General features: G+C 36.0%; 1 protein-coding gene across 1 annotated transcript in view; it reads right to left on the reverse strand.

Moving 5' to 3' along the window:
• BPTF (bromodomain PHD finger transcription factor) overlaps positions 1–13,781 on the reverse strand; it is a 91,357-nt gene that overhangs the window by 29,577 nt on the left and 47,999 nt on the right. Inside the window, exons 12-20 of the mRNA XM_060252856.1 lie at positions 12,090–12,338; positions 9,317–11,657; positions 8,106–8,230; positions 6,767–6,895; positions 6,498–6,648; positions 5,092–5,215; positions 2,661–2,913; positions 1,773–1,934; positions 357–508 (exon numbers count right to left, since the gene is read on the reverse strand). Coding sequence (XP_060108839.1) covers positions 357–508; positions 1,773–1,934; positions 2,661–2,913; positions 5,092–5,215; positions 6,498–6,648; positions 6,767–6,895; positions 8,106–8,230; positions 9,317–11,657; positions 12,090–12,338 — 3,686 coding nt within the window. The remainder of the gene's footprint in view (positions 1–356; positions 509–1,772; positions 1,935–2,660; positions 2,914–5,091; positions 5,216–6,497; positions 6,649–6,766; positions 6,896–8,105; positions 8,231–9,316; positions 11,658–12,089; positions 12,339–13,781) is intronic.

The following is a 13,781-nucleotide window of genomic DNA, read 5'->3' on the forward strand; positions in this document are numbered from 1 at the left end:
AAAATTTTTACTGCTGTAGAAGTTTCAGATTTGAGTTCTGACATTGGAAACAGGTTCCATCTTAAGTCTTGAGTAATGCTCTTAGTACCTTCGAGGGCCCTGTTATCCCACTGAGATTTATATCCCACTGAGTCTGCTTCTGCAGGGAGGGTGGGATATAAATCAAATCAAATAAAAATAAAATTAAATAAATTAAACAAAATGCATGACATAGAAAATAAACCCATCATTCAGCCCCAAGAAAATCTATTAAAAGAACTCCACAGCTTCAACACTCTTACTAAATTTAAAGCCATCACAAAATAATTAAAGAGAGTCTACTATCACTGTGATAAAAAGAACTCAAAATATCTTACTTGTGATGCGCTAGTTGTACATACAGTAGCTGTATTATTTGGCCTAATTGTTACAGTTGCTGTTCTTGGCTGGAATGAAGTAAAGGTTTGTTGGTTTGCTCCAGTAGTTGATGGAATGATACCCAACACTTTTTGTTGTACTTGAACTACACCTAATGGGAAAAAAAATTAAGAATGTGATTTAAACACACCTACTACATTAGTGTTAGTACTGTAAATGTTTGAATGCAGACTGTACACACATGTGGTGGTGGTGTCTACATGAAAAGAAATACTGGGAAATAATCATAGATAGTTAAAACTAGGTCTTGTTTAGACATCCCATGAAGACCAGAAATATTACTATTAAATTATGTGTTGGCTATCCCAAAAAAATTTCAGGTTGTTCTCTTAAATTTAATCACAGCTGTCTGTATTGTGTTTGCTAGATTTTGGAAAACAAGATACATTTTTGAAGCCACATTTATGGATAGAGAAAATTAAAAGAAGTTATGAGATATTATTTGCAAAGAAGTAAAAGTTTAAAGGAACTTGAATTAACACGGAAGCCTTTATTTAACCACTTCAAAGCATATTCTTAAAACTGTAGGTTGTTAAAAATGATATAGTTTTCTGTAAAATCTTTTTTCTTTTTATTGTATATGATACTGAAATATTATAATAAATACACACCTACTAATTCTGGTACTTTGAAACTCTGTACCAAGCTTTCTTAGGTTTGTTTTACTAGTGGTACTTTCAAGGAAGATGCAATCATAAGAACACTTTCATTAAGAAAACAAAACTTACTTCTGAGTAACCCTACTTATGACTCTTCCCTTCTTGTCTTACCAAAGACTACTGTGAATGTTTTCAAACTTGTACAGAATCAAAGAATACAAACTGTCTCTAAAGGGTCTAAGATTCATCCAGACCCTTAAGAGCTCTTCACAACCAAAAGAATGGGTCTGAATGAAGGTGGAAGGAAGAAACTGCCTCTCAGAAGGGGAAAGTCTGAGCTAGCTGCAGTACAAAATCCCACTGACTGACTCCTGGTCTCTTAGCCACAGTTTAAAAAGTACCAATGTCACACTTGCACCAACTGCTAATCAACCTGTCCTGAACAAGTAACAAAATAAGAATTAGTCCACAATCAGAGCACAAGTTTGCAGTTTCTGTTCTATTAGAGTCTAAAAGCATATTTTTAAATCATTAGATTTCCAAACACAACATGTAACACATTAAAGGTAACAGTGAAGAAAATGGCCAAGGTCAGCACAAGAGTATCAGAGACTACTAGTACTAAATTAGAGCTAATCCCCACTAGAGAAAATCAGAGCTTGAATCGCCATTTTAAAATAAATACATTCAACAGATAATTTTATTGGGAAAATATCAAAACAAAGAATTAAATTTTTGCCAACGTTTTGCTCCTACCTCCTTGAGTGGCTGGTACGTTAACAGCAACTATTTTGCTGTTTGCAGGCAGAGGCAGCTTTGTTAACATTTTCCCAGCCACAGTTACTGGACTGCTTGCAATCTGGAAAGTCTGACCGCTGCTAGAAATTGTTGTTGCTGATGTAGCTGCTGTGCTTGTGGCTACGAAAACAGAAATGGTGCTCAGTTTCCATTTCTAACAAATAAGTAATTATTTTAATGATTACTTATATGCTGCTTGGGTATGTGGAATGGTATGGTATACCCTGCCTGATCTTGCCACTTAACGACACTTATGTATGTACATATGTACTTTTTATTTTAATGTTTGCACCTGAGGTCACAGCCAGCAATTATTATGGTGCTATTACACAAAACAGCAGAGCAAATTAAAACAATTCTGTGTATTCTAAATAAATCTTCCCTACAAAGAAAGGCTAAATAAGCCAGACCCAATTATGGGAGAAAATGGGCCAGGAAACAAGATTAAAGTTTATAAAGTTACAAACTACTGGCAGGGTGGAAAAAAACCATCTCCAGTAACAGTGCTAGGCTCAAAAGCTCTGGGGCATTTAATGCAAAGGTTCTGCATGACTGGCACAACTTCAAGTGCAACCTGATCACAATGATCTGCACAATAGTGTAGGCCCTATGTGACCCACATGATGGTGCCAGGCTATGCAAAAAGAATCTCCATACAAGTGATTCTCAGCTACAAACCTAGCAGGGGTCTTTTACATCACCTGCAGCCCATTGCTTGAGACCCTGCCCACACTATGAATGAGCCCCAATATTATAAATAAGCGTAGCATTAAGCATACATGAAAGAAAGCACTCAAGAGTTTCATTTTTTTCTGTAGTTGTTTTTGATTTTACTAACGCACTCACCTGTTGAAGACTGGCCTTGTTTAACCCAGGTAGCAAACGTCTGGTGGAAGTTCTTGTTCTGTTGGAATGTAACTGTTGCTGGAGATCCCACTTTAGTAGCAAGCACTACTTTGGCTCCACTAGGTACAGAGCGTGGTAATGGGCCTACCACAACTTTCTGAGGAGCAGAGACTGTTGTTGCAGTACAGCTAGTTATTGCAGCTGTAGAGACCCCACACACCGCCGGCAACTGCTTCTGTTGTTCCAGTCGTTTCTAGAAAAATTAAACACAGAGGTAAAGTGAAGAACTGCTAGTACTGCTATGCTCATCAATACGAGTTCTTTCAGTAAGACAAAATAAAATATTCCAAAGCTTCATTCTCTACGTTCGGTTACCCGGAAGTATGCCTCACTGAACTCAGTGGGATTTGCTTCAGAAGAAACATGAATAAGACCGCAGCTTCAAGCAACACAATCCATTGCTTCTGTGAAGATTATGTTCAATATAAATGATTAAAAATTTTTTTTTTCATCATAGTCACAAACTGCTAACAATCTGAGGGCTCTAAAAGCACTAAATAATTAAATGATCTTGCTAAATATAATAGCCAGATATGATGGCATATGATCATTCACCATGACATGTAGGGACTGCAAGCCAGCCTGCTCTCTCCCCACTTCTTTCACTCATGGACAAGCAGTCATACCAGAGTTTGACATTACATCTATACTGACAAACTATAATTTATGCTTTTGTTGTAAGCCAAGATTCTCAACCAACATTATTTATAACTAACTTTACCCATGTAGGATGAGAAAGGACAGTAGGATTACAAGAGTAAGCCTGAAGCTTCTTCAAAGCTCATTCATATAGTGGCAAGCCATAGTTTGCTGCTATATCAAAACCGTATCATAATTTTAAAGGTATGTATAATTCATATTTAGTTACTGATTCTAGATGCAGGCTATTCAGGAACACAGTCAAGGAACCTGCTCTATTCCCAACTATTGTTTGCCCCCATAAGAAGACCAATTTGCACTAACATGCACACAGGAATCTGTTTTATGACTAAATCAGTTTCTTGTACTGAAATTCACAACACATTAGAACTGGTGCAGAGGCTAAGAGACTGAGCTGCAAACTGTAGAGTCTCCACTTAAAATTTCTCTTTTGCTGTGAATATGCCAGGTGGCCTCAGGCAAGTCATTCTCTTTATCAACCCCAGGTTAACATCTGCCATATGACGATATTAATACTGATGACCTACCTTAGAATTAAAACATGATGTATATGAAGCACCTTGAAAACTCCCAAGATCTATATAAATGCTTATTATTGGGTGCAACACAGAAAATGTCAAGTGAAGCTTTCCCAAGTATCATTCTTGCCATGGTTCCTTGTGACCCCTGAAAAGCGACTCCTGTGCATACTACAGGACCCTCTGAAGTGGCATGGGGTATGATGCAGGAGGCCATTGTTGGAAGAGAAATCAAAGATCTGCTCACAGAAGGGCTCTCTGTAGATCCTGCCCTTTATTTATAACTATTTTTATGGGTTCAGGGGCCAGGGGTTGAGTTCTCACAACCATATGTAAGATAATTTTTAATCACCTACTAGAGTACACTTTCTAAGGACCGCAGATTTTATTTTACTGTACATCACTTCAGGCACATTTGTGCAGAAAGGTGGTTGTAAGTATTAACTGCTACCATGACTAACCTGATTATGAAGATCAACTTAATGAAGATTACAAATATGAAATAGTATTAATTATTTCCCAATACTGGGTAACACCTTAGCCACAATAATGGTGGAGTGCTTTGTAGTATTTCTATATTGTTATCAGTAATGGATAAACAGAAATTTGGTTTAATGGTATACAATACTAGAAAATGGATGTTTTAATTGGAAAGACATATTACTGAATGTCTAGATTAAAAACAGTATTTAATGTGTAAAAAAGAGAGATGTGAAAGAACTTTAGGAAAGGAATAACATAGTTTTTGATTAAATAAACAAGGAAAATTATAAATCTCATGCCTCCATGCATGAAATCACAACCACTAGGTTGTGTTTGTAGCCAGATATATATTAGGCATGTATCAAATTAAGAATTTAATTTCCATTCCAACATGGAAGCATCTCTAGTTCTACACTTGGCAGGCTGCCAAAAATTACTTCATTTTGTTGAAAAAAATAATCAGCCTGGTGACCTCTGCAAAGCAATTTGGATAGCACACAACACTAAGAGAAAATAGTTATCCAATACAACAAAACACCTGTTTATAAAAAGCACAGCAAATGACAAACTTTAGTACACTATTGTAGTTTCCCACTAGGAATATGGGTGCTTTAATTATATTAAAACGTTAAGCAGTTCTGTTGAGAAAGGAGATACTTCCATGTTGATTTTATGATGGACAAATGTGAATAATGCAGAGGCTACCCCACCTGCTGGGCAGCCAATCGCTGTTGTTTTAGTTGAGCCTCCATTTGGGCCTTGAATTCCTCAGCCTTCTTCTGCTCACTAACCTTAGCCTGTTGTTCAACTGCCTGTGCCTTTTCTTTCTCCACTCTACCAAAGAGACATATGGAAAATCAGTACTGGGCATTGTAAAGTAATTACAAAATAAATTATTTTAAATACTGTTATATGACATGAACCAATTTCCTGCATTGTTGGTATGTTGAAATTTTTTTTTCCAGTGACACCACGTTTTACTTTCAAGACTATTCTTTTTGACAGAAGTACTTGTAGAACTTTTCACAATTAACTTAGCAACATGACAAACATTTCAACATCTATCTGCTGCCTGTTTGAATCACTTGTGCCACTCTGCCAGTGATGCAGTTGCTATGGTATCATGGAATCTCTGTGAATATTCTAACTTGTCAGGATGCAATATATCAGCTAAACAGAATCTATGCAAACAGTGCAGCTTTGGTGGAAAAAAAAATCAGTAGTCAAGTTGGCTTAGACATAACATTTCAAAGAAGAAATACTGTGGTTAGAACTGTGCATGGAAGCAAACTTGGAAAACTGAGAGATGGGAAGATGAATGGTGTCTCAATAAAAGCTAAATAAGTACTGGACTCAGAGACATGAATGAGGCTAAGATGTGTAAAGGATGCCAGGAGTAGATCATGCTAAAATAAAAGTTGGAAAATCACAGGTATAAGGATATAGGTTGCTATTGGCATGATGGCATGAACTGGGGTTTGGAAAGCTGACAGGTAACAGGTATTAAAAGCAGGTGAACAGATTATATAAGCAAGCTAAAAATCTCGGGCCTGGTTGTAGTGAAATAAATCAACTGCTGAAGAACAAAAAAACTAGTAAGGGAATAGGCAGGAAAGTAATGCTTAAGTAAGAAAGCATGGAGACTGAATGCTGAAGCCCTCAAAAGAGCAAAACTAAAGCAGCAACATCTCACATTCATACATTGGACTGGATTCTATTAATCTGTTCTGTTAATGAAAGATCTATCCTGTGGTACAAGGAATCTTGTTCCAGTGGAAGAGAAATTCCAGGGAAGGAAAGCTCAGCTTTTACTGGAAACAGATTCATAGGATCAAACCCACTAACTGGAATCAGCCAACTAAATCTCTGGATTTTGTTCTCTGATATATTCTCATATTACAATAATTATTAGAAAAGCATATCAGTTCAATCTGTTTATTGATGTAAAGTGCTTTCTAGAGTTTTTGGTTGGTTTTTTTTCAAGCTTTAAACAAGTTGATTCAACAAAAATGCAATGCTCTTAATATAGTTTTGAATTCACGCAAAATATGAAATCGGTAACTGGCTTCTTTCATTTGAATAAATAACAAATAAATAATTAGTTTTGTTACTTTACCTTTCAGCAAATGCTTTTATCTCCCAGAGTTCCAATTCCTCTTCTGCTACCCAAGTTTCAATTATCACAGGGCCAGTTTGCTTTGGAGTTTCTGGCCTTTTAGGTCTCAGTGCACTTGATCGAAGACCTTTCCTTTGTGGTGTAGGAGTTTCTTTAGAAAAACATAAATTTTCAGCTTAAATATTAATAAAGGATATCACAAAATAACATCTCCCTGTGTGTTCACAGTCCTCTATAAGTAATCTGAGACACTTTCATTTAAAAAATACCTTTGGGGGCTTCTGGAACTCCAATGGGACAAATAATTTTCCGTATACAGTATTCTGATCGAATTCCGTAAGGTCCAACATCTCTCCGCTTGATTATTTCAGTTGTCGTAATTTCTGTTTCTGATGTTTCTACAACAGTTTCAATTATTATTTATTCATAAGTTTAATCTTTTAACAATCTCATAAAAAAGTTTGGACAACTTACTCTGAAGATCTTGGTTTGATTTATATTAATTTTAGTAAAAAGCAACACAGATATGAATCACAATTTAGAGAGATAACTTCAACTGATTAGCAGTATAATTAAAAAGACAATGACATTTTAATGAATTGTATGTTCCATAAAATACTATCTCGCTCAGTTTGTGCTGAAGATATGGATTGCAGAAATACATATAAATGGGGCTGATGAGGTCTACCAGCTAAATGACTAACAATGTCATCAACAACTATGGCAGCTTCAGTTCATTCACTTTTTGTATAATGTAATTGAGGATATTCACAGATATGGAGCCAGTTACACTGCTAAGATGTTTCTGTACCATACAAAGAATTTTGGCTTACAATTGAAAGTGTTAGTTACCAGCTGACAAGAGGATGTTCATTGTTAAGTGAGAATACAAAAGATCCCATAAGAGATGAGACTAATGGACAAAAATGCACCATGTAACGGTACCTACCCCATATAATTTTTAAGACAATAGAGGATTATTGGTATTTTTGAATATTATTATTATTTCTCTATATCCCACCATCATGAAATTTCAGAAGGTGCAAATAGGGTTCCCTGGGAGATCTGTTCAGGCACAGATGAGACCCAAATTGGCTTAAATTTAACAAGGTTGTTTATATATTTATTTTTATTTATTAACAGGTCGCTGTTAATTGTGCCTTCCAACCTTACTCTGGTTCTCCTATATAAATATTTTTCTGTCTATGATACATAATTTGGGCTTGCAGACATGTAAAATTCTCTGAATGTCTGAATTAATAAAGACTGCTTATGTGTTCTGATATCATGGACTTTTCTGTGCATGGTGAAGTTAACTGGAGGGAGTCCTTGAAAGAAACAGCTTATATCCTACAATTGTAATGAAACCTGAATGCAAATAATTGTTCTTGCAATGGCAATAAACAACCCAGACCAAAATGACAGACCTGTTCCAAGCATGGGATGGCATCCATCCATACAAACATTCCCTAAAAACAAAGTTCATGAAAATGGACTCTCACTTGAACTGACTGAAATGTGTAGTATGTTTGCAAGTTTTGAAGGTATCATATTATGTATTATCAGTGATCTTGTAAACAAACAATAAGTATTCCTCTAAAAGACTACCTGTACGTGTAATTCCTCCACCAGGTGGGGGTTTGGCAGCCATGTCATCCCACCTTAGACATGCCCACAGTAATCGCAGCATAAGACTCACACCAGCCAATGATTTTACAGTTTGAAGCCGATATCTAGGAAAATTCATAAAGTAAGTACGATATTGCACACTTCTGCTGTCATAAAATAGACAGCTCAAAATATTGTTTGTTACTTTCTTCAGTTAAATGGGGTATCTTTTAACTTGCCAGCCTTTATTGCTGCATGTTCAGCCCTTCTAACTACAGGTTTATGAGCATTAATGAGCATTTTTTGAGCTTCATACATGACATTTTCCTACAGGACTGTAAACAATATCTTTTTATACCCCAGCATGAAATATTATCTCATGAGGACTATAAATATTCATAATCAATTTGAAAACGATAAGGTACATAATGTGTGTTTAATGGATTGCTGTGATATTCTTGTCTTACAAAGGGATATGTTCCTACTCAACCAAAGCAACGTTGCATATGAAAGTCAAGAATTTCTAATAAAATAATTTAACCCCGATTTAGTAAAACCTGGAGTCCCTTTGGATGACATGAGGTTTCTAATGTTAACAAGCTCTAGAGAAAAGCACTGCTTATTTTTAGAACAGGACTCATGACAACCATTTTGGAAAACTCCTGAATACTGACAAAACAAATGATGGCAAATATAAACCTACTTAATAACATCTCTGTCTAGGTAGGAAACACCAGAAAACTGCTTTCTGTTTTGCAAGAACTTAAATGATTTACCCTACACAATTTTTCAACTGTCTCTAACCAAATGAGGTCATTTTTTTAGGCTATTTCTCTATGGAGGCATTTAGCATCTCATTTCAAACCTAGCACCTGCCCACCAGTACAGATGGAAGATGCAAGAAATTGCTAGCTGTGCAGAGGCCACAGTGGCAGTGTGACTTCCCCCTCCACTTTTGTTCCAATGCTCTAATTAATGTATATACTAATCACAGAACAGGCACTAGGAGCTTTCCTATCCAAACAAAACTGAAAAAGAACATTGTAAATGGAGCTCAATCCTTTGAGAAACAAAATAATGCAGGATTAAGATTTAAAAAGGGATGTCAACTGAAATGCCAAATTTTCGTGATAGAATATACCACTATGGTTTACATACTGAAAGCCCTCCCCCTCAAGAGTAACTTTTAAAAGGAATCATTAACATTGTACCTCCAGGTGATACCGAAAGTTGGTCTTGGGGATGGATACGGCCAAATATCCAAAGCAGGTTTTGCAGTGTAGTTGAAACAGGGAACCTCTCTGATCCCTCCTTTTCTTGCCAGCTTCTTTAGGTCATCGTTGGGCAAAACAAAGATGCTCTTCTTACTACTTTTGGTAACAAACTTCCTATAAGATGGCAAGGCTGTTCCAGAACGAGTCTTTTTAGGTCTTGCAAATTTCATCAGCTTCACTTTGTCTCTTGTGGAATATTCCTTGCTGACTGTCATAGAAGTCACCAAGGTTCCTCCTGGAACAGTCAAAGAATCCATCACTGTTGTTGTAACCACAGTTTTACTATGCTCTTTTACTGCAATCACATCAGCATCGCTGTCTGCAGGAGGACTGGTAAGCTTTGTTACAGTGGTTGTGGTTGTAGTAGTTATAGTGGATATGGAACAGTTTTCAGAGGATGACACCGTGCTTGCTTTATCATCCTCGGTGGCTGTCAATTGCGATACTTTGTAAACAGTTTTGGATTCAGTAGAAACAGTTGATGTGGTAGTCACTTCTGTAACAACAGCTTTTACTGCATTTTCTCCATTGATATTTTCACCTTTGCTGTATGTCTGTAGTCCATTTTGATCAGCAAAATCATTACTCAAGCTAGACTCCTCACCAGAAATTACAGGCGACAGGGCAGCTTTCTTTACACATTGAGGTTCAATTTCTGTGCTTTCTGTTTCACTATATAAACTGTTCTCATTACAGGACTGTAAGGCTGGCACGGGTGTGTTATCAAGAGGACCAAATCTTTCTGGAGAATGTTGCTTCTTTTCAGTGTTTTGACTGAACTGGGCAGCACTATCTACAGGTGAAATATTTTCTCCAGAATCTCCATCCAAACCCACAGCATTCTGTGCACACAACTCAGTGTCCAAGCTGTTTTTTTCATCTGTATTTTCCATAGCAATATCACCATTCATAAATGGTTTTACAGGTAAATTAGAAGAAAATGGTTTCATTAAAGGATTGCTTTTATTAATATTATTGACTATAGAATCAATATTACTCTCTCTCTGTGCAACTGAGTCTCTTTTTAAGCACTGATCATTAGACAGTGCTTTAAAATCAGCACCTTTTCCATTAATCTGAAATGCTGTTGATTTTTCTTTTTCTGTTCCAGTATCTAATTCTCCATTTTTATTATTATTTTTGTCAGCAATACTTTTTAACTGATCAAAGCATTTGTTTATGGAACCTGGTGGGACAAACGTTTCCTGGTCTTGCTTTTCTCCGTTTGTTTCAGCTACTTTAGATTTCACTACTTCATCAATAATATCTGCTCCAAACATGTCAGGAATCTGGGCTTCATATGCCTTTTCCGAAATAAGCTCAGTGTGTAGTGGCTTTAGTTTTCCAAGAATTTGTTTCTGATTCAACAAAATTTTTTCAGCTGTATCTTCACTATTTTCCTGAGTACACTCTTTTACATCATTTGTTTGCACTTCAGAATGATCTTCTAAACTGCAAGTTGCTATGGAATCACAGTCCTGTTTTTCAGGTTTTAAAGCTTCATGTCCTTCCTCAGCTGAAGATGCATCTCCTTTGCAAATGCTTTCAGGTAGCACTGGCTGAACAATTTCAGTTTCTGTTGCATTTACTTGCTCTGTGCTTTTTGCTTTGTCTTTTATGATGCCACATTCATTAGCTTCTTTGCTTTCTATTGGTTTAGCACCCTTCACAATGGAATTATCAATCTCTATTCCCCCACTCTGCGCTTGAATTTTATCTGTATCTATCAGTTCAGACTTATTTTCATTAGTATTCTTCACTACAGAGCTCTGAGTTTCCTCCTCTAACAGTCTATTCAAACATGGCATAGATTGCACTGATTCACTGGTTTTGGTAACACAGGGATTGATAGATGACAAGTGGTCCTGAACTGGATCCTCAGTTGGATTTGTACCTGAAATATGCGTTCCATTTGGAGAAGTTAAATCCATCTGTTTTCCATCTGCTACTTTAGTTATTTGCAAGTCATCTACATTATTTTGTGGACTCAGAGGTTTACAACCTGAAGAGCTGGTGCTAGCTTTAAGCTTTATTCTTTCTAGTCGCTGTTTTTCTTCCAGCGTAAACTGTTTCACTCTCCTTTCAAGTAGTCCATCTAATTTTGAAGTTTTTACTTTCCTTTTATACCAAGTTCTCAAGTGAAAACCCTCACTGACATTGATTAAATCTGCACTGATGGGGGTTTCTTCAGAGTTTGTAGAGGTATCCATTTTTGCTTCATCTACTTCCATAGGTTCCTCTTTGATATCTTTATTATTTTCATCAACGTCTTTTTCCACTGTGAAGAAATTATTTTAATCAGTAAGTAATTTGGTGATGAATGGATATAAATGCAGATCTAAGTCATGAATGAGCATGCATTTTTCTATATGAGCATTTACAAACTGCATAGAAATTGGATGCTCCACTATACCGATCACAGTATTAGCATGAATACTGAACCTCTGAGAAATTATATAAAGGGGAATAAAGTCTCATTAGAATCAATGGGATATGTGCCTAACTGTGTATATCTTTGCAAAATTACTCCATTCTGCTGCCACTGATTTCAATGGGCTCACAATGAAGTAACTTTGCATAGGGTTGCACACTAAGGTAGCATTCACAGATTTAGTGCCATTTAGATATACTTAAATTTTCCTAGATTGTTTGATTCTCCCTAGCAACATGTAAGGCTAAATATTCACCCACCCACCAAATGGTTAACTACCTTTTTTTGTATGATCTGGGTTTTCTAAATTGTCAGTTTCAACCTTTTCTTCTTTCATTTCACTTTCTTCCTTTGTTTGACCCTTTTTTGTGGTCTCGGAGTTTTCTGTTTCCTTTTGGTCCTTCTTGTGTGGTTCACGGAAATTTTTAATTTTGTCCTTCAAGGAGCCAGATTCTATTTTTACTTTTGCTGGATTTTTTCTTTTATCCAGTTCTCGTTGTTTTTCTGAGATGGTATCATCTTTCTTTGCTGATAAAAAATAACATATTTTAAAAAGGAGTAACATAAAACTGCTCCTAAAAGTAATCCCAATAACTCAAGACATGTAACCACTCATTAAAAAATAAAACACTAGCACATTAAAGTATCCAGAACTCAGAATTTTGAGTGAAGCAGTGGACGAATGTATGTGAGCATCTATTTTTCTTGCTGTTTCTGAAATGCTATGTCATTAAATAGTAACAAAGTACTGTCCATTTCCCCCAAATAGGAACAAGTGATTTCAGGCACTGTGACCCATACTAAAAAGCTATTCTCAATCACCATTGCTGTAGCCTAAATAAAAGCAGGTAGTCATTTGTACACTAATATAATCATATACAGAATAAAGATTTGAAATTCTTTTCCTTGTTGAGCCAAAGGGATTTTATGGATTACCACATAGTCAAGCTTCCCCTTTTGCTATAAGGTTTATTTCAAATAATCAAGACAATAGGTTAGATCTAACCCCATCTACACAAACAAGTGGGGTGCATTTAATTCCCATTTTCATAGCAGTCCCCCACCTATGTCACCCACTATTTCTGATTTTCTCTGACCCTCAGGAGTAACTTTTGAGGGCAAATGGGCTATAGCAAGATGGAAGTGGTGGAAGATATCCATAACTCAATGGTCTTCTGGATCCAAGAAACAAAAAGTAGAGAAAAAACTCAAATCAAAATGATGAATTAAGAACCTAGAAAATTAAATAAATTCAAAACAAAGGGCCCAATATTTAAATAAATGAATATGGAATATATCAATTATACAAAGATACATGCATTTATCACAAAACATTTTTTAAAAAACCAATTACAGGCCCTTATATAGCCTCAATTTAGATTAAAATCATACAGTACTCTCAAAGACCTTACGCAACCCTGACCAAATGTATTTTGGTCTTATGGCCTTCTTCAGTAGTAAAGCAAAACAACGCCATCTAGGGATTAAAATTGTATATGTTTGAGATGTTTTAATAATTTCTTGTGATTTTACTGTAATAATGTTATTTTATGTTGTTTTAATTGATGTTAGCCGCCCTGAGCCCATCAGGGGAGGGCGGGATATAAATATAATAAAAATAATAATTATACAATGGTTCTAGTCACTGCAAAAATAATACAATAATTAATCAATACAGGACCAAGTTGGAATTGTGTTTTAATCAATATCCGTGACTTTAGGCAGAGGTATGTTTAGAAAGGCTCATCTGAAATCACCTTCTGCCTAAGTCAGGCACACATATCCTGGATGTTAGTTCAATTATGTACTTTCCTAATCTGGTCCAAGGAAAACAATCCAAAGTGCAGTATGGAACCAATGTGGCATAGTAATGTATAGTGCCAAATCCACTGCTTCTGGATTCAAGCCCATCAATGACAAAAAATTAAATCACTTTGTGAATTCACACTAAATGTTATATTAAGAGCATTT

This window comes from Heteronotia binoei, chromosome 13, assembly GCF_032191835.1.
Source record: "Heteronotia binoei isolate CCM8104 ecotype False Entrance Well chromosome 13, APGP_CSIRO_Hbin_v1, whole genome shotgun sequence".
Taxonomy (NCBI): Eukaryota; Metazoa; Chordata; class Lepidosauria; order Squamata; family Gekkonidae; genus Heteronotia; species Heteronotia binoei.